Source organism: Pangasianodon hypophthalmus, chromosome 21 (assembly GCF_027358585.1).
Source record: "Pangasianodon hypophthalmus isolate fPanHyp1 chromosome 21, fPanHyp1.pri, whole genome shotgun sequence".
Classification (NCBI taxonomy): Eukaryota; Metazoa; Chordata; class Actinopteri; order Siluriformes; family Pangasiidae; genus Pangasianodon; species Pangasianodon hypophthalmus.
This window is the reverse complement of record NC_069730.1, coordinates 14,878,746-14,900,152: the sequence shown is the minus strand read 5'-3', so window position 1 is coordinate 14,900,152 and position 21,407 is coordinate 14,878,746. Positions and strand designations below refer to the sequence as shown.

The 21,407-nt window shown below is 38.5% G+C and overlaps 1 protein-coding gene across 1 annotated transcript in view; it reads left to right on the top strand.

Moving 5' to 3' along the window:
- Positions 1-18,350, top strand: part of plpp2a (phospholipid phosphatase 2a) — a 33,999-nt gene extending 15,649 nt beyond the window's left edge. The window contains exons 2-6 of the mRNA XM_034314771.2: positions 12,697-12,848; positions 13,665-13,927; positions 14,338-14,395; positions 15,147-15,323; positions 15,415-18,350. Of these exons, the coding sequence (XP_034170662.1) occupies positions 12,697-12,848; positions 13,665-13,927; positions 14,338-14,395; positions 15,147-15,323; positions 15,415-15,564 (800 nt within the window). The 3' untranslated portion in view covers positions 15,565-18,350. The remainder of the gene's footprint in view (positions 1-12,696; positions 12,849-13,664; positions 13,928-14,337; positions 14,396-15,146; positions 15,324-15,414) is intronic.
- Positions 18,351-21,407: the final 3,057 nt, after the last annotated feature.

The following is a 21,407-nucleotide window of genomic DNA, read 5'->3' as shown; positions in this document are numbered from 1 at the left end:
GACTTAGTGGAGATTTAGAATAAATAAATCAGTTGTCTCTTAAAATTTTTGTTTATATTTTCATCATTAACCCAGACTGTACACTTTACATAGAATTGCTATAAAAGTTTTATTATTACAGACATAAATGCATTATTTGAGGCACAAATAAACAGTGTCATTTGTAATGTGTTACTGTGTATTGCATTTTAAAGGGGTTATTTTTTCCATCAACATTGTTTTAAAAGCTTATTAGAATCCTCTCTCTAATCATGCCATTTTCACTGAGCCTTCTGTAGATTTGTTCATTTGATTTTTCAGTTGTTTTTGATTAGTTTGATTTTTCTCTGCGTGCAATTTTTCATTAAAAAAAAACACAATTTTGGTTTTGGAACTGATAGCCTAAAGAAGACAAGAAAACAAGAATTTCCACCATATCAGGTTTAAGTTTGAGTACAGGAGGACGTAATATTGATAATATCAGCTGGGTAGTCAGGAAATGCTTGCTGGCAGTGGCATTCGCGAAAACTCAGCTGGGTGGCGGATATTTAGGGCTTTCTATAGTAATGTACAGGAAACATTGGAAAGAAAATCCATAACAATAACATTTTTGATATAATTGTTTTACAGAATCAGTTGTCTAATGTCCACATGTTCACAGTGTTTGAACGTGTCTGAGTGCTGAATGGCACAGGAGAGCAGAAAAGAAACAGCATATTTAAGTCTTTCTAATTATCATCAATATTAACATTATTTGTAAAGTATTCGATTTGACTTCATAGTAGGCATCAAATTTCGACCTTTTTAGGTAGAAATTTTCATCGTTTTGAATTTTTTTTCAGTGCCATCCCTAATAAATATAACTAAATATTAGCTACGTCAAACAAACATTGATAGATTTTATTTCCAATATTCTCTGTTTACCTTCAAAGAAATGATGGGTGTCATGTGAGCCTAGTCGAGATCAAGTGAGATGGGGTGAAGTGGGCGGAGCTTGCAGGTGGTATCAGTTAATATTGGAGAACTCAAAACATCTGCACAAATCATTCCAGATTAATATGTTGATTGGCTCATCGTTTCCTGAGGAGGAAAAGACTGTTATTTTGGTGAATTTTTGAGCGATAACTCGTGGAGTTCCTACGCAAAATGCGTAAAGGTTGTCGGGCCTGGTAATGTAATATAAGAGTAAACGTCACTGGATGTCATGGCAGTGTAGGATCATATGAGACGATGACATTGTTATTGCGCAAGCCTAGCACTCATGTATAAATAATAATGGTTATTTAAAGTCCTCTGTCTTTCCAGCCTATTACAGGGTGTCACTTAACGTGTCAGTCACGCGATCATCCCGGAAATTCTCTGAATTAATCGACCTGAGCTTAAGCCTAGCTTGTGTCAACTTAATGATTAAACTGAATGTGTGAAAAGGGGTTTTCCACCCACGCAGAACAGTCCCTGAAAAACAGCGCACCAAAAAGGACATAATACGTAAAATCACATGAAATTTTATGAAGACGTTGTTTAAGACCATTTGAATTACAACATCTGCGAGGGCTACATTTTGCAATCGGACCTCCTGGCTGCTTTCTTTGGCTTGTCCATTCTTGAGTTGGTTCGTAGCAGCCAGTGAAAAACGTTGCAGAAGAAGGATAGCGTCTGTTCCTACAAGCAGCAGAATGGTGAGAAGTAAAGAAACAGGAGGCTGAGTTTTACATTCTTGTGTGAAACTCATACAGTTTCCAGTTTAGAGGCTTGGATCAGTAGAAGAATTTTCAGTATCTGTATTTCCCACTAAAATACACGTTGTACAGGGAACTTTAAGATCTGGGATTTCTGTAGTTTTTCTAGCCTGAAAATGCAAGAGGGGTGTTGATAACAGAACCTTAAATAAATTCTATCTATAAATACTGTTTTATTAATTACATCAACACAAAATACAATGTTTAGTGCCATAATTTTTCAACATTACTACTAAAAAATCAAAAAAATCCAAAATCACTTGCTTAAAAAAATTGAAACTCTACTGACAGGGCTTTAGCTTTGTGTGGAAGTTTGAAGAGAAAGTTTGGTATGCCACACTGGCACTGATCTTTTGTTCCTGCCCTCATCTTCATCGTCTTTCCTTCCTTCCTATCTCGGTTCATATCTGGAAAAACTTGACTGGTGGAGAATCCTGTTGAAAGATTATAATGGACCACTGAGTTTATCTCTGAAAGGGCCTGGGAAAGGGGGCTTTCCAGGGGCAGCACTGTGTTTAACACTTTTTTTACAGTTTGAAATGACGCTGTACTGAGACTTGGACTTGAGAAGTTTAGACCAAGCTGTGTTTATGAAAGTCGTTGTCTTTAAGCTGTGGAGTTAAAGACAAACACAGTTGCCTTGTGGACTTTGATACCTCAGCAGTGGGCCATTTTGGGGGAATCTCTCTGGCAGTTGTTACATACTGATATGCTTGTGATATTGTGTGTATTTTGGCAGTGTCAGGGTTTGGAATGACAGATAGCATGAATAATTCCTCACTTCTACTTTTTGGGCCATGGGAAAGCAGCTCAGAGTCAGAGGCCATGAGGAAGTGCGGCACATCCAATTGTGAGTTCTTGCCTGTTTATTTTTTCAAAGGCATTCCACTTGAAACTTCATCACAGATGAAACTACATGTGGCCTAGGACACAATGGGTGTTTTTATTCCATCAGCTCATATCTTTGCTCAAATGGACACCAAGAGGTCACTGGCCCCGCTCCCTATCACTCGACACAATAATAACATAGAGCCATGGCCTGCGTTCCATCTGCTGTGTGGGTGTTTAGAGAAAGGAGATGGTGAAAGATAGTAGAGCTTTTTCAGTTTGGCTATAATTAGGCATTGCCGAGCCAGAAGCATTAGTCAGTGTACACTACAAACTCTGGCTTATCACTACAGGGTGTCCCAGACGTCTCCATACAGACGGGACTATGTGTGCCAGCACTACGTTGGTTGTGCCTTCGTCAGTGGATGTTCATGGACGTCCACTTCTCAGTTGGTCCACAACAATTCCTGGTTACTACTCAAATGCCAGCTATTCAATAACGCCAGTATTGAATCGGTTAATAAGATTGGCAACAGTGTCGTATGTAATGCGCTTGCCATGTTTCCTGGTAAAGTCCATCGCAACCTTGCGACAGCTTCCCGATCCAGCCATGAGAATGATTTCAATACGTTCTTCTTTTGTCAAAGTCTTTCTTAAAGGCTATGTGGAAAAAATGTATATAATATGAACTAAGTATGAAAAGTTTTGGAAGACATTTTGCTAAAAAGTGTGCATTTTCCCTATGTATGGAGACTTTTGGGACACCCTTTAGTTCACTAAGGATAATTGTAATTGTGCAGACTTTGACATTATAATGTATATACATCAGTCTTTATTTTATGAAAAACCACAAAATAATAAAGCTTAAACCTATTTTTGGGAACAACGAGGCAGTAATCTTGATAAACAATGTTTAACTTGGATATTAGTCTTCTTTATGAATGTGATCTTCCAAGATTTATTTTGTAATGAAATTCTGAGTTGACTTTCTAAGCTTAAATGTTGTTTGGTCTAAACCATTCGACTACCCGTTGATAGAGGTGCCAGTAGGAATTCATCTCTACCTAATGAGAGTGATGCAGCAGTGCTTTAGTCCTGTAGTCTGTCCAGCTCTTTCACCTCCTCATTGGTACACTCTGCTCAAACCCCATCATTTGTGCTCATCATCTCGTAGATCACTAACTAGCTGAGCAGAGTCTTTTCCGAAACTCATTGCAACTGCGTTGTGTAGCTGCACTGCGTTCTGGAACTTTGAGTCCAAAATATTGCCTCTACATTGGATTTTTTATTAATATGAGATTGAACTTTGCAGGAAAAGACAACCTGAGAAGAGAAGATAAGCTCTTGCTCTTTTGTTTTTAGGAGCTAACAGCAAAACCTGACAGGTATTACTTTTGTTTGAGATCAGAGAAATTCGTTCTCCTATTCAACACCATTGTAACTGCACTAGTCATGTCACCCTGTGAAATCAACACAACCGCTAATGTCTCACAGCAACAAGTTAGCACCAGAATTGATAAACACATCACAAATATTTCAATATTCAATTCAATTCAATTCAATTCAATTCATTTTTATTTGTATAGCGCTTTTTACAAAGGTCATTGTCTCAAAGCAGCTTTACACAAACAAAAGTAAAGTGAAGTGTGTGTGTGTGTGTGCCGTCTCTGATGAGCAAGCAGGGCGACGGTGGCAAGGAAAAACTCCCTGAGATGGTGATAGGAAGAAACCTTGAGAGGAACCAGGCTCAACAGAGAACCCATCCTCATATGGGTTTACACTGTAGTGTGCGTGTGTGTGAGTACAATGTGTGTTGGTGTAGTCCATGGAAAACAGCTGAAGCGTTTTCGTGGCAGTATGAAGCATTGCCGGTGGACAGGTCCAGAGTGAAGGGGGGGGGAGGTCTGGATCACCGGCAGCTCAGGAGTGTAGCTCGGCAGAAGGAGAAGGAAAGTGGTTAGGTACATGCACAGTCACCGTGTGGAGATAAAACTCAACATCCACGAGTCCCCCAGATCTACTCCTTTGATAAAAACACTAGTCGCTAAATGCTAGGTTAAATAAATAAGTCTTCAACCTCGACTTAAACACTGAGACCGTGTCTGCTTCACGTACATTAACTGGGAGGCTATTCCATAATTTTGGGGCTTGGTAAGAGAAAGCTCTGCCCCCTGCCGTGGTTTTGGCAATGCGTGGTACTGATAGACAGCCTGCATCCTTAGAGCGAAGTAGGCGCGGCGGAACGTAAGGTACTAACATAATATGAATATATTTAATGTGTGGATGGACTTTTCCTTTAATCGTCACCGTATTACTTTATATAATAATATCTCTGCTACATTTCATGTAGATCATCCTGTGATTTGAAGGAGATCTTGGTTTAAGTGTACTTTGATTCCAGCCTCTGTATTACTCACAAAGAATCATGCTCATGCTTTCTTTAAAAAGGGTACAGAGATTTAATGAACTTCATGACTGATACTCAGATGATATGAAATAGCATTTACAGTTTTTGACCCCCTTGCTACAGCAATACGAAAGCTAAAAACTGAAAACTAGGCTTTTGTGCTTTGTCAGATTATCGGGTCACAGCTTCTGGTTACGTGCGGTTACTTTCACTTCACATAGGTGAACTTTGACCTGTGATTTCACAAGGCTTATCCTCGTGAGTCAACAGAAGATAAAAGAATAGAAAAACTGGTCATTAGTAAGTAGCGATCACACCGGTTTTTTGTGACACTGTTTTCTTACTGTTACGTGGTGCACATTTTTAAAGCAATAGCCATCGCGTCCACTGACACAGTCTAGGATTTGTAGTAAAATTCTTTTCTTTCTGCCTGGTTGGATGAACAGTGGCTAAATTAATACTTACACATGTCTAGTTTTATATTTATATAAATGAAACATATTAACAAACATCTCTAGGGGAGAAATGGGAAGAAAATTGAAATTTAAAAAGCCACTATTGGTATATTAAGGAAATATTCATAAATATATATATATTATTTTGTATATAAGAAATACACAATTATAAAACTACGAGAGATATTGGTCATGGAGAATGGTGGTGACTGGTCAAAATAAGAAATAAGAGGTTGCTAGAAAACTGTAGTTGACTTAACTTTAGAGGTCTGAAGGAGGAAGTGGAGGTTTCCCATGAAAGAGACACACTATTTCTGATTTCCTGATGAATTACTTAGCAATGCCAAACTGTTTGTACTTGTTTATTATTACACGGGTACATGACCCGTTCTCTTTTTACTAAAACATCCGTCATCTTTGATATCATCTCCCACCTCCCACTATTCAAACCTGGATCAAAATAACTGATTGCATTCTTTTTCCATACTATCCAGAGGCGAAATTTCCCGCAATAGTGTTTTTTGTTTTTTTTTTAAAAAAAAAAAAAAGCATTAGTGTTCCCCTGTTCCAGATTTCCTAAGGGATGGCTGTGAAAGCACTACTGACATCCCCAGTGGAAAAACCGGAGAGCTGAATAAACCACTGAAGAATACTGGCAAGTCTGAGAGTAGATCAGTGATGGTGTCATTTCCGTTTTCTGCTCTATTTACCTCTGTATGAATCATGTGGAAAAGTGAATACAGCATCTTGGAATGTTTAATTTCTCCACCTTTGTGGTTAGTTGAAAAGGCAATTTGGTGTGACCATCTGTAGCTTTGAAATAAAACCATAATAGTGGCCAAGGATAATTCCAGGAAAGAGCTACAGTCAGCATTTACCTAGTATATAGGGATGTGAATTAGAGAAGCACCTAATTTTATCCAGACATCCCTAAGTTTTCGCTTGTCTGTTACTCTAAGGTTAGACTGAGACTGAGACTGCGACTGAGACGCGAACTCGCTGCCACTGCATAGACACGCATTTCCTGATGGCACAATGAAGCTACTGTGGCCTTCATGCATGACATCACGCATTAGGGTTTTGAAGAGCAGCAGGCTGTTCAGCTTTTTCCTTCATGAGCCAGGTGCACCTTCTCAGATGTCTCTGGACTCCGTGATGAAGGATGTTGAAGTCGGCTGAGATTTAAAAAAAAAAAAAAAAAGTGTTTACTTAATTGGTCAAGAATCTACATGAAAAAAAACCATGTTTCTGAGGTAAGCATTCTGCTTGAGAGAACTTGATGCAGTAAATTATGCAGATCTGCCTCATAAATTTCAATAGTCGTCAGTTTAATCCTGACTTTAAATCCTGTCCTCCTAAAAGCCTCTGGATCAACACCATTAGCTTAAAAAGCTGTATTAGTCATTAAAGTGAGGAGTGTGTTTACAAAAAAAATCACATCTGGAACCGGTTTTGTTAAACTGGCATTAACTCAGCCAACTCTTAAGTCTCGCTGATTAATTAGCACGACGCAGTTTGTGTCGTCAGTTTGTCTCTCTTAGATCATGCCATGTGCCAGATCTTAAATGACTGCCTCCTCTCCCTAAATTCAAAGCGAAAGCCTGCAGTTCGACAGTCATTTTGTTAAGAAGGTACAAGCCTGTGTATGTATGCTGTACTCATATCACAGCTAATGCATGATGGATCTCTCAGTTCTGCAATAACAAGGCTGTTTCTGCTTTCTGGGTTTCGCATCAATGAGGAATGCTTCTCTTGGATCAGAAACCTCAGAAACTGTTGGACGTGTGTGTGTGTGTGTGTGTGTGTGTGTGTGTGTGTGTGTGTGTGTGTGTGTGTGTGTGTGTGTGTGTATGCTAACCTGCAGTATTATGTGTATTCTATGCAAGTCCAGAATTCACATGATGTGAAGATAGTAGACCGACTTGCTGACCTTTCTAGATCTTGTTACTTATTTTGCTCGGAAGCTGATAGAGAAGTCAAAAGTTTTTAATTAGCGCTGTTAAATTCTCTAATCTGATGGTCAGAAGGTGTTGATTCATTTTCTAGAACAGTAGCTCTGACAGTATATCAATGCGTTCTTGATATTAACAGTAACAGTTCATTCACGTCCACATGATTTTTGTAAAGTAATTCCTGATAAGTTTTCTGTGAGGAGATGTTGAGCATTTTTGGAAGGAGTCTCCAGTGTCAGTGCTTTGTATCAGTCAGAGGTAAAGCTGTTCCTTTAGGTTTTCCAACTTTGTGTTTTCTGGTTTCTCAGTAACTTAACAGGCTGTGTGTTTTTTTTTTTTTTTGGTATTATTACCTTTAAGACAGAGGGGAAAAAAGAGAGACTGTTGAGGCTGACTGTTGAATGACAGTTTATAGCTGTCCGAGGTAAACCTGTTCCTTAATTTTTCCAACATGGAAAAGTCTTCGAGACGGATAACTTTGCGGTTCTCAGCAACACGGCAAGCTGCACTTGTTTATTAAGAGAAAAAAAAAGATTCCAGTCAGGTTATTAACTGTTATATAGCTAAAGTGATAACACTGATAGTGATAACAGGAACTAAGTTGTTTTATGGCCGTTCTACAATATTAAATTTAAAGAATTGTTCATATTGGTAATTTGCTGTGGTGTCAGAGGAATAAACTCTTCAGAATGTGCTGTCAACTGGAAAATATGTGTGCAGTCTGACATGCTTTTCTGCTCACCACGTTTGTAAAGAGTTGTTATTTGTGCTACTATATTCTTCCTGTCAACCTGAACCTGTCTGGCCATTCTTCTCTGGCCTCTCTCATCAACAGGGTGTTTCTGCCTGGATGTTTTTTTTGTGTTTGTGCATAGTTCTAGTGACTGTTGTGCATGAAAATTCCAGCAGACGAGTAGTTTCTGAAATACTCCAGCCTGTCTGGCACCACCAACCATGCCATGGCCAAAGTCACTGAGATCACATTTTACCCCATTCAGATGTCAAGCTCTTGACCTGTATCTGCATGATTTTATGCGATGCGCTGACTTCACTGAATGTCTGCATGTCTGTATGAGTCACATTACATCTTTGTGTCCCTCCCCCTTGAGATCGTTGTGCAGACTCCCCATTCTTTTTGAAGTTTAACGATTTCCCGTAACAACTCCTAAAACTTGTTCATTGTTCCAGACATCATTTAGCGAGACAGGTTTATCGTCACACACTCGGCCCACTGAGCATAGTTCCCACTACCATGGTGGGTGTTTATGAACTCTGGAGAGCAGCCAGATTTCCTGAGCCCCTCTCTTTGCTTTGTAAGCTTTAAATATCCACCAGGCCTTTGTGTTTGGTGAGCAAGTGCTTTAATGGAGGCTACATGGCCCATGTGTGTAGACCAAGCTCTTGTTAGTGTTGCTGTCTGTAAAGAAATAGATAATATGGATATGTATATATATGGATATATATATGTACGTATATGGATATTTTTGATTAACTGTTTACAACTTATTTTGTGTATATTAGGGTTTTTTTTGTATTTAGTGCCTGTATCTCTTTAGTGGTCCATATCTGAATCTGCATTCATTTAGAATAAAGTATTTGTTTGCGGTTACATGCCTAGTCCATATATTGGAAGGTATGATATAAATTTTTTTAAGCAGAGGGGGTAAACCTTCAAAAAAAATCTTTTGGAAGAGATGAACGTACCACCTCCTGTAGTCGCACTCACACATCAGTTGCTTTGAAACGATTAGACCCTGGAAAAACTTGCTGCTAAAAGCACAAGTAATCACATGCTTCAGCTTTAGTTGGAACCACAGTTGGAATCAAATTTAGGACAAGGGTAAGATATCATTCATGGAGAATAAGCATGAATCACCATCATGTCCCCACAGAGGCAGTGAATTAGTCTTTATCATACCACAGTGCTCTTGAATTCTCGTTTGACTTTGGTGAGAAGTTATTGTCTATAATAAGGAGCTTTGAAAGTAGCACGACTACAAACTTATTCACAGTTTATGTCATATTAATGCTCTAGTACTACTACGTTATCGTTTCTATAGTAACAGCTGGGACTTGTATGGCAGATGCATCACATAGAAAAGATGGGGGGGGGGGGGGGGGGGGGGGGGTGTGTAATTTTTGATGTGGTGAAGCGGCTTTAAAATATATTTTATTTAACATTTATGGAAGGAGTCTCCAGGGTCAGCACTTTGTAACAGCCAGAATTAAAATTGTACCTGAAAGTTTTTCTGTGTTGTCCTTTTCTTTGAGGATTTTGCAGTTTCCAGTTTCTCTGTAACATGACAAGTTGCATTTCTTTGTCTTAGTATCTCCAAGATAGAGAAAACAGAGAGGCTGGTGAGGGAACGACTCTTATAGCTGTTCTAACATTAGCGCTAACAGGAATTAACCTGTTTTCCAGATATACTACAACATTGAACATAACTATAAACAGATAAAAAGTACAACGCTTCACACTGAGTGCAGTCTGCAGAAATGAGCAGTCCTTTGGGAGTGTTTCTGATGTTTAAGCTCTTGATCTCTAGCACATATGCTCAGCTTCGAGATACACAGATGGATGAAGCAAATGTTCTTATATTCCCGTGTCCAGCCTAAGCGGCATCTTTTAGCTTTTTCATGGAAAGGATTTGCTACAGAAGAAGCAGATAAGACATCTGTTTTAGACATAGCCAGCAGCATGGATACACATCTACCAGGGTCTTAACTGGGAAGCACAGATTACTGCAGACATGGACAAACACACACACCAGAACCTGTAGGTGTGTTTACAGTTTGCAAATGCTGACTGCTGTGTTTGTCTGTTGGACCCATTTAAGAAACATGCAGAAGATAAAGGACATTGAGTGTGTTATCAGAGCCAGTGTGGACTGCAGTAGTGAGGATTTATCTGTTTTTAATGTCGGTTGTAGTGACATTTGCTCTTTTGGTCAAGCACAGACTCTATTTTAGTCAAACATTTTGTGTCTGTGCAGGAAATGGAATCTATGGACCTCCTTAAGATTGCAGTAAAGATTTATTTTATGAGTATAATCCAACTACACAAATATCCAGATATTTACAAGCGTATTTATATATTGCAGCTATTATAAGCTATTATAGCTTTTCATTCATGAACCTTCCACAACACAAACCAGTTAAAATGCAGCTCCAAAACATTTTGTCTATAAAAACACATATTTCCAAACTTATTACAGTTTAAGTTAGATTTAACTTAACATCATTTCTGCTTACTTTCTACTTACACTTTCACAGAAATTCACAGATAAAAGTATAAGCCATTTTGATCAATCTGATCCAACTACATTGTAGTAGCTCTTTAGACATAAACTAATTTATTTTAGACACAGACAGATTTATTCAATTGTCCAAATGTCTATAATAAAATCTAATTTAGCTAGATATATTCACAATCATCATCAACACATTTGAACAAGAAACATAAAAATCACAGAAGTACAGAAGCAACAATGTGAACAAAGGAAAGGAAATAAAGGAGTTCAGTATTAAGTGAATAGAAAAAATTATGAATTAAGTTTTCTTGTAGACGTTTAGTCATTTCCTGATATTTACAACTAGATGTGTTTAACAACTTAGAACATGGCACCCTTGGTGGAAGACCATCCAATTTGATGATCAAAAGTATTGGAACAGATAGTTCTTAAAGTAAATAACACTTACTATTTGGTTGCACATCCATTGCTTACAATAACTGCATCAAACTGGCAACCCATGATATCACCAAACTGCAGCTTGTACTGCAGCTTATTTCAGCTGTCGTGTGTTCTGGAGGGTTCGTCCCTTCAGTCTCCTCTTCAGGAGGTGAAGTGCATGCTCAGTTGGGTTACGGTTTGGTGATTGACTTGGCCAGTCTAAAACCTTCCACTTTTGTCCCTTGATGAAGTCCTTTGTTGTGTTGGCAGCAAGTTTTGAGTCATTGTCTTGCTGAAAGTTCCTCCCAATTAGACTGGATGCATTTCTCTGTAAATTTGCAGACAGAATGTTTTTGTAGACTTCAGAATTTATTCTGCTGCTGCCATCATGAGTTACATCATCAGTAAAGATTAGTGAGCTCATTCCAGAAGCAGCCATGGAAGCCCAAGCCATGACACTATGTTCTCCATGCTTGACCAGTGAGCTCATATGTTTTGGATCATGAGCAGATCCTTACTTTCTCCACACGTTGGCCATGACTTTGGTAGAGGTTAATCTTGGTTCCAGAACTTTTGTGTATTTCTTTGCGAATTCCAATCTGGCCTTCAGATTCTTACTGCTGATGCGTGGTTTGATCTTGTGCTATGGCCCTTATATTATAAGTGTTCTTCGAACGGTGGATTGTGATACCTTCACCCCTGCCATATGGAGGTTGTTGGTGATGTCACTGACTGTTGTTTTGGGGTTTTTCTACACAGCTCTCACAATGTTTGTCATCAACTGCTGCTGTTTTCCTTGTCTGACCTGTTTGATGTCTGGTTTTTAGTTCACCAGTGGTTTCTTTCTTTCAGGACATTCCAAATTGTTGTATTGGTTTTCCCTAATGCTTGTGCATTGGCTCTGATCAATTTTCCCTCTTTTCTCAGCTTCAAAATGGCTTGCTTTTCTCCCATAGACAGCTTTCTGGTATTCATGTTGGTTTGTCCTTTTAACAATGAATGCAGTCTTCATAGGTGGCATTCAGGGATCAAACCAAAAGTCACCCTGTCAGTTGCATGTTCCAATATTTTTGATCACTTGAACAAATGGGTGTCATGTTCTAATTCAACACATGTAAATATCAGGAAATGAACGCTGCAATTCTGATCTAACGCCTCATCTTTTCATCTTTTGATCTCAAACCCAAATGTTTTTAGTGTATAGCAAAAACAAAAGAGTTGGTCTTGCTGTTCCAATAATTCTGGAGGGGACTGTACGTCTAAATGTCTAAAATACCAGTTGGAGCCACTGTGAAAGTGGTGTTTAGATTACAACAGGTTAATCAAGAGGACTTGTATCCTTATCTGTGAATTTCTAAGTCAGGTACTCCCAAACGTTTCTGTCAGCTAAATCCCTCAACCTAAATTATTTGAGACTTAGTAGGATCACATTAAGTAAATCCTTTTGTAATAAATGGCAAAACCTGGTAGTTTTCAGTTTGTGAAATATTAACATCGTTACTATTGTTTGTTTTTATGATTAAAATTTTAATTTGTAAAAACATGTATTTTTCAAATTTAATTTAACATTGATATGTCTTCTGTCCCTAGTAATGTCACTACAAACCCCAGTTAGAAAACCCTTTTCTGAGTCATTGTCTTGTTTTGTTTTTCTCTGTCGTTCAGCGGCAATGCCATTCGTGCTGATGACCATAATCTTCCGGCCATACCAGCGAGGCGTGTACTGCGACGACGAGAGCATTCGTTACCCGTACAAGTCCGACACCATCTCACACGGCATGATGGCTGCCGTCACCATCACCTGTTCCATCATCATTGTGAGTCTGTACCTGACATCTTCGTGGTCATATTACAAGAAATTACCAGTACTAAACTTAGTTGGAAATTACAGATGGGTGACAAATTAAAGGAAGCAATAGAGGCGTTGTTTGGCATTTTGCTGCCATTGTTGGTGTCCACTTGTCCCCTTCAAAGGAAGACTCACTGTAAATCAACATAAAGTTCTTCTGAACAGTCACCTTTATCCTGTGATGAAATATTTCTCTCCTGATGGGAGTGGTCTCTTCCAGGATGACCACAGATCACAAGAGCTCACTGAATGGTTTGATGAGGATGAAAATAATGTAAATCATATGCTGTGGCCTTCACCCTCACCAGATCCCAACCAAATTGAACATCTATGGAAGATTTTGGAGTGGTGTGTTAGACAAAGCCATGCACCACCATCATCAAAACATCAGTTGAGGGCATACCTTTTGAAAGAATGGTGTACAACCCTCCAATACAAGCTGTTTGGATGGCTTGTTGTTGCTCAACACCTTTCTGAGACATGTTATGTTGGTTTTTTCTATTAATTTGTCACCCTTCGGAATGTTCCTGAAACCATTTCAGCTGATTGGTGTATACATGTTAGCACTGTAATGAATGTCAGTGAGATGTCAGGTTAAATGGTGGGTCCTTACACTAGAACCACATATTTTTTTGTTCTGTTTGCCAGGGCCAGATAGAAATCCTCCAAGGCACTGATGCTATCTAGCCTCCCGTTTGCTTTGAGTCATGTTAGCACGAGGTATTTCGTTAACTGTCTTATCGATCTTTTCTGCATATTTTTTCTTTTTTCTCTTCTTGTACAGATTACCACAGGAGAAGCCTACCTGGTCTACAGCAAGCGCCTTTACTCAAACTCGGACTTTAACCAGTACGCTGCAGCGCTCTATAAAGTCGTGGGCACGTTCCTGTTCGGCGCCTGTGTGAGCCAGTCTCTCACAGAAATGGCCAAATTCACAATCGGACGCCCACGGCCCAACTTCATGGCCGTGTGCATGCCGACCGAGTGCAAGGGCTACATGCTAGACATTAACTGCACGGGAAACAAAAACAACGTCACCGAATCCAGGTACTGCACCGAGAGACAGGAAGGCCAGGGCTGAAGGTCACTCTGTTGTTGACCTCACTTCCTGTGTTTGTTTCTTTGTGGTGTCAGCTGTAGTTCCAGCTTCCTGTTTCTTCTTTTATGCGTGATCATAGGATTTGACCTTTCTCAGAAAGGTTCTTTTGTTTGTTCTACAGAAACCCTATTTTTACCATAAATACACACTCAGGAGCTTTCCTCAACCTTCTATATTTATGTACATTCTGTAGGCTACAGTCACGCATATATAAGAATTGTTCCTGTGAAGAGCTTAAAATGTACTTTTTGTAAAGCTCTCTTTTAAGCCCTCAGTGTTATAGTTAAATTTTATACATTTGACTAAATGAATTAGATAAATGGTGCTAACAATTTCACTTTCTTTATCCCTGCTCCAGATTGTCCTTTTACTCTGGCCACTCGTCCTTTGGGATGTACGCCATGCTGTTTTTGGCGGTGAGTGGACGCTGTCTCACTTTTGATTCATCATTGCAGCTATTCATGCAGACAGAATTTCATGTACTTTTGGAAAAAATGAATGCACATGTTTAACAACCCCATACTTGGCAACATTCACTCCCCAAGAGACTGAAGTTTATTTTATGCAAAACCGTCCGAGAATGCTTCCCCTAAAGACTTTGTCACAAACTGGTTCGCAGCAGCAGTAACTGATGATTTGTCTAGAGAATGTGATGCATAAATTATATTAGCCTGAGCCAGGGATGTGTCTGAGATAACGCTTTCGGTTCAAGAGGCATTCCTGTCCTGTACAAACACGCTAATAGTAACACTATAAAGTTCTTCACACCCACACAAGCCACTGGATACGAAGGATTAAAGCTGCATTTCTCATAAACGATTTCTCATAAACGTCCTCCGAGTTTCTCTTTAACCACGGAAATGGTGGTAGTTTTATGCAACATCAACATGGGGGGCTTTCCCTAAAACGTAATACTTTCCAAAACCTATTTCTATTTTTTTTATACTGTTATTCTGTTATTTAGATTTTGATTTCCTGGAGAAATACACAGGTTTTGGAGGCCATTTCCCCAATAGCTAGGTGTTTTATTAAATGTTAGCACCTATATCTGGTTGTATTGTATTATTAATACATAGTATGTTTGGTCTATGAGTTTAAATGTTTGGAAGATATGAGTGTTTAGTATTATCCAATCACTTACCTTATTTTCTTTCTCTCTCTCTCTAGTTATATGTGCAGGCACGCATGGCGTTCAAGTGGGCCCGTCTTCTCCGACCCACCATTCAGTTCTTTTTGGTTGCGTTTGCGATTTACGTAGGATACACACGGGTGTCTGATTACAAACATCACTGGAGCGATGTACTTGTGGGTCTGTTGCAGGGCGCGCTCATCGCCGTTCTTAATGTAAGTTTCAACTTGATGTGACTTTTCAAAAAAAACATTGTATTCTATTCAAATTGCATTTTTGAGTAAATGGGCATGAAATGTCCCACAGGTGCGATACGTCTCAGATTTTTTCAAGGAACGTCTTCCGCGCCAACGGCACCCCGAGATGTCGGAGACCGACGAATCGGAGCACAAACCAAGCCTGCAGATAGTCGAGCAAGAGAGGAATCACCATTGCAGCTTTACTGGGACTGTATGAGAGACTTTCAGTGTACTGTCATCACACCAAACCCAGAAAGTGTATATAAATATATATAACCACTGGACAGGCTGCAATGCTGCTCACTAATTCCCCCACATCTGCATCCCAGAGGCATCAGTGCAGCTACTGTAGCCACTAAAGCTGAGTGGCACTGACTACAGACTCGCCTCCACACGTGGATAATCTCTCCTTTATATGCCTGTGCGAGTGTGTGTGTGTGTGTGTGTGTGTGTGTGTGTGTGTGTGTGTGTGTGTGTGTGTGTGTGTGTGTACGGCATCATATAGTATCCCTATATTTTGTCCTTTCTGTAGAGAGTCTGATGTATTTATACTTTATACTGATTACATAAATCATTTTTTTAGGTCTAAAGCACATGATCCTCAAATCAAAATACAATCAATTGATATTTTTGATTCCAATGAATAGAATTAAATTGTATCAAAATGCAACGACTTCATGTGATTTGAAGAGTTAGAAATCAGTTCAGGAGTGAAGTGGGGGAAGGTCGTGGGTCGGTCCGTTGAATTTCAAGAAGCCGTGCCACTGAAAATGTGTGAGATAGAGTTCAGATGTGTTCCTCATCCACTGCATTGTGACGAGTAACGCTAAGTTGCCGTTTTTTTTTTTAAACATAGTTTTAAGACGTTTTTAATGAAAGTATATCCTGTGGTGGTTGATTATAGTTATGACCCTCCTGGTGAATGGCAGTAGTGTCTTATATATAAAAATCCCCATCACATTCACAAGGTGGACTGCATAATGTGACTAATTTTTACATTTTTTTAAAAAAATTATATGATATTATCTAACTTCACCAATACCACTAGCTAACTAATGCATATTGCAAGCTTATAACTTTTTCCTACTGCTTTTTTTTGTATTGTTTATGTGAATTTAGGGACAAGAGGAGTTCATATAATCTCATAACGGAAAGATGTAATTTTAAAAAGTGTAAAAAAAATAAATAACTGAGTAAGATGATGAAAAATAGGCTTAAGGACGCAACATTTTTCCTCACTGCTGCCAGCACAGACTGGTCTTCAGTAATCTTGTGTAATCTAGTAGAATTTATTTGGATTAGTAACGTACTGCGATGTTGCGTTCAAGAAATTTCTAGTATGAATGCTTTGGGAGTGGACCTCATGACAGATCTCACGTGTGTCTGGCACAGATCCCCACTGCAGAAAAAGCTTCAGCTCTTGTAAAACTGCCCAAGGCACATGGTTAGGATTTGTTAATGTTCATAGCATATGATTTTTTTTCCCCCTTCGTGGCAGTGCTCAGTCTATGCACGTAAACTCTATCTCATCTAGCCCTAGATACAAAATTCATACCAGTAACTTTTCCCTGGAACGTGATTGCCATCATTTTTATATGAACCACGTGTTGGGCATTAGAGCACATAATCACAAGACTGGGGTCAAAAATTGGAGTCACATCTGATTAGGACACGACATTCACCTTGTTAAGCAAAGTCGTAGCTCTCTAAGCCTGTGCAAAACCATGGTGCAAAAAATGAGTGTTTGCGTGTATAAAATAAGTATTCAATATTAGTTGTGTATCATTTTGTACTCTTACATGACTAATAATGAAATTACTGTAATTTTTTTTTACATACAATATATTCACATCGCAAATTGATCTATATGCTGCACAATGATGTATTCCGTCTACAGAAATATGACTCCGTGCGAAGTCGTTTCACATTCACTGATTCAGATTACGCACATTACTTATGCTAACAAGCTCTACTATGAGATGTGCATTTCAGCAACATTGCTTAGTTTGCGAGATTTTTAATACACTCTATATTTACTGAGCATGAGTTGATTTTTTCCCTTTTTCTCCAACAAACAGAGCCTCACTGTGTTCCTCTGGTGTAGCTGCTGAAAGCCAAAGGCCTTAAAATAGAGCAGGCCCCAATGCGGGGGAGAGCTTCCCTACTGCAAAGCATCTTTTATTTTATTTGTGTACTAAATTGAATGTGGAACAAATTCAAAATGCATACCATATTCCTGCATTTTCACACAGTTTGCAACAGCGCAGTATCACTGAATATGTTTGAATAATCTCTTTTTTTTAATATATATATTGTTCTATTGCCTGCACAAGCCCTGATATTCCCATTATAGTTCTCAGTTATAGTTCTCAGTTAATATGTACTAAAATACACCAGTTTTTGGTATATTTTGTAATCTCTTTTCTAAGCCCTTGGGATTTTCATTAAAATGTGAGAATACCTCCAAACCCAAGACCAAGATAACCCCTAAACCTGACCATTTCAAGTGATACAGTGAAAATGAAATACAAACGAATAAACACTGGTGAAAAAGATCCGTTAGTGTGACCTTCAGATCAGAAATGCTGGATAAATAATGGATGAACTGGCTGAAACGAATACAAATATTTCTAATGTGTACCGATCTGTCTGTATCTGTCTGATCCCAAAGCTGTATTTACATAATGTATGGTCATGGCACAGTTTATATATATATGTATATTTTTTAAGTGAGTGAATCCTCTGGATAAAGTTTTAATTCTATCCACTAATTTCTAATTAGGCCTCTGAATTTGTGTGTTTGTGGATGCATGAAGCCAAGTGTCTGTAGCAGGTGAGTTTTAATGTTGTTCTGTCTAATACTGTGGCCTGCACACTGACTTTCCCAAAGCTTTTGATTGTATGGCTTAAAAATATTGCACACATCAAATATTTTTCTATATGTATTTTTAAGTTTTTATGTCTTTAACTACTGCAGATTAATAAAAATCAATTACTCGTGTACTATCTTGGTCTTGACTTTATTTTTCTACAGTGTTAGTGTTCTAATGTTAATCTTCATAAATCTTCCAATTCCACTGAAATACTAACTACTTCTTTTGAGTGACTGACCCTTAAAGATGTTCTTTTTTTGACAGATGTTCAATGATTCGATCGTCTTTCTAGGTATTGCGCAATCGTGGGGCAGTGACTGCACATTTAGCTTGAGTTATTATTGCACCTAGTGGTCATATATTGGAACACAAATTGGAGAACGAGCAGCAGGCAGGACAATTAATGACATGGTTGCATTTTTTACGCCAAATTGGGCTACTTAAAAAATACTCTGCAGCCACCAAGATCTTGATTTAGAGCAAAGAATGGAAATTAAATCTTTCTGCAAACAAAGTGTAAGTGCAGGCAGTTTGTCTATGATGCACAGCATCATTTCTATTGTAAGATTTATTGCAAAGATGGGGAGAGGAGATTATGGAGTGGATAATGTCCATACAAGAAAGAACATGTACCACAGTGACCTTGTTTTCCATGCAAAGGCTGAGGGGAAAAAGAAGAAAAAATAGCTCCCTTTCCAATGCCCAAATATTTGGGGATAGTTTCAGGGTTGTGGATGACTGGTTTTGTGCTGTCGACGCTCAACTGTATACCTTCACTAGATTCACTATATAGTAGCCTATAGCATAAGTCAACTGTGGTAGCCTCTCGACCCCACCAGAATCTATGTTCACTAGCTGCTGCTGAAACCCAGTGTAGACCTAGCAAGAATTATCAGTGAGAAAACATTTTGGACTCCATGTAAAAGGACAGGATGAAAATGGATGGCTGAGTATGAACATAAAACTTTCATTGGGGGCAGTCGTGGCCTAATGGCTAGAGGCTCGGACTTGTAACCCGAAGGTGAACCTGAAGTGTGTGTGTGTGTGTGTGTGTGTGTACTTGGATGGGTTAAATGCAGAGCATAAATTCCGAGTATGGGTCACAAGTCACTTCACTTCATTGTATGAAAGTATGTACCTATTTATTCAGAAAGCAATGCAGTCAAGGGTAGTGGTAAAACCTGTAGCTCATGGTAACTGGTTACGCTTTACTGCTGAAAGAGAATGAGCAGTGCTCATGGTATGAGAACGTTAATACAAGTGAGAGTCAAAAGGAATTAAAAAAAATGTTTTCATACACTGAAGGTGTAATCTTTAACACAATGGCTTCCTTCTTTTCCAAAGGGCTCTGTATGTGGGTCATGTGTGTATTAAAAATTGCCATGGTTAATTAAGGAGGTAAGGAATAAAACACTTCAGAAGGTGCTGTTATGGGAAAATAATCTGTGACAGGTAAGGCCGTTACCACCCTGAAGGTGATTATTTTCCAATAACAGCATGCCAATAATTGTTTCATTCCACATATACTTTGGCAATCTGCCAAGGATTACCAATTTGAATTTCTTAATAAAGAATACATTGTACTTTTTAACCATTATAGTTACGTTTATTGTTGTGAAACAAGTTAGTTCCTGATATCGCTTTCATCAGCTTTAGTCAATCCCTCACCAGTTTCACTTTTTCTTCTAGAATTTAATAATACAAAATATACCCCAAAGTATACCCTATTGTCCTTAAGAGCTTCCTGTAGCGTAAAACCTGAAGATTTTACCTCTAACTGTTACAAAGCGCTGACACTGGAGACTCCTTCCAAAAATGTTAAAGAAATGTCTCTACAGAAGGCTTCACTATATCAAAAATGATGTTTTTTTTTTATTTCTCTATATAATATTAGGTTGATATTATATAGATCATCTGCTATACTAATCCCAGTAAATATAGAAACCATACCATACTAGAATGAGTGTATTAATATAAACTTCATCATATATAATTATAGCTGGCAATATTGTCAGAGCTGCTGTTAAAGAAAATTAAACAATACCTTCTGACCAATCAGAGTTGAGAATTTAACAGTGCTGTACTATGACAGTTTACAAACTAGTATAACAGTCATTTGCAGAAAGTCGCCTTCTATTCAAATATTAGAACTGAAAGTGTCTGCAATTTTATTTCATTTCAAAAGCTGTGTGGGCGTTTTTTTTTTTTTTTTTTCAGTCTGAGAACATCTCTGTTCCTGTTATGGGAGGTTACTATATACTGTAATATGTAGCCCCTGCCTTGTGTGATGGATATGAGATGGTTTCTAAACCCTGTATTTTAGAACAATCTGCATGGGGTTGGCTTCCATTAAAAAAAAAAAAAAAAAAAAAAAAAAAAACTTACTAGTCTTGTCACATATACAATTTCATAGTAATTCAGAGTAAATCTAATACAGAGCAGTTTTTATATGTGATGGATCCATGCTGGTTCTACCAATAATATTCTGTGGGTATTCACTCTGGCTCAAATCCTCTGCCATGCTGTGGGAGAGTCAAATATTTTCCATGCAAGCAATCCAGCTGATTCAACTCATGTTAGATTTGTAGTAGATGATGAATCAGGCATGATCAGGTTACACTGTGCCGCAAAAGCAATGCAGACAAAAACAGCTTTAAATGCTGGCTATAACACTACTGCCCCCTAGTGGAAAAGCTGTTACAATAAGCATGCCTGTCACAACCACTGTGCTGGGGTAGCACAGCTAAGCCCTCCCTCTTAGCTCTTTTTCTTTCTAACAAAGATAAACATCATCGTAACATATCAGGTTCATTTAATCCACATCAGCTTATTTACTGTTAACAAAAGCCCTGAAGCTGGTTATTCTGGACTTTTATAGAACCAGGAACAACAGCACCACCAATGGTCAGAAGAAAAATACACAGAATGGTATGAAGGAGGGGTTGATTTGTTGTGATCTTTCCACCCCAGACTGTAGATTTGCACAGCCTATCAGAGTCGATCTTCATTTAGCATTTTAAGAGAATCTAGGTGTTAATAAACTAAGAAAACAGTACAAGTTTAATGAAAGGACAAACAACAGAATAACCAATTTTTTCATTAAAAAAAATAAAAAATCAGTGACTGTGTGTGGGTGTTCCTGTACGTATGTGTAGAGGAGACCAGGGATCTCTGTAACACGGGTCAG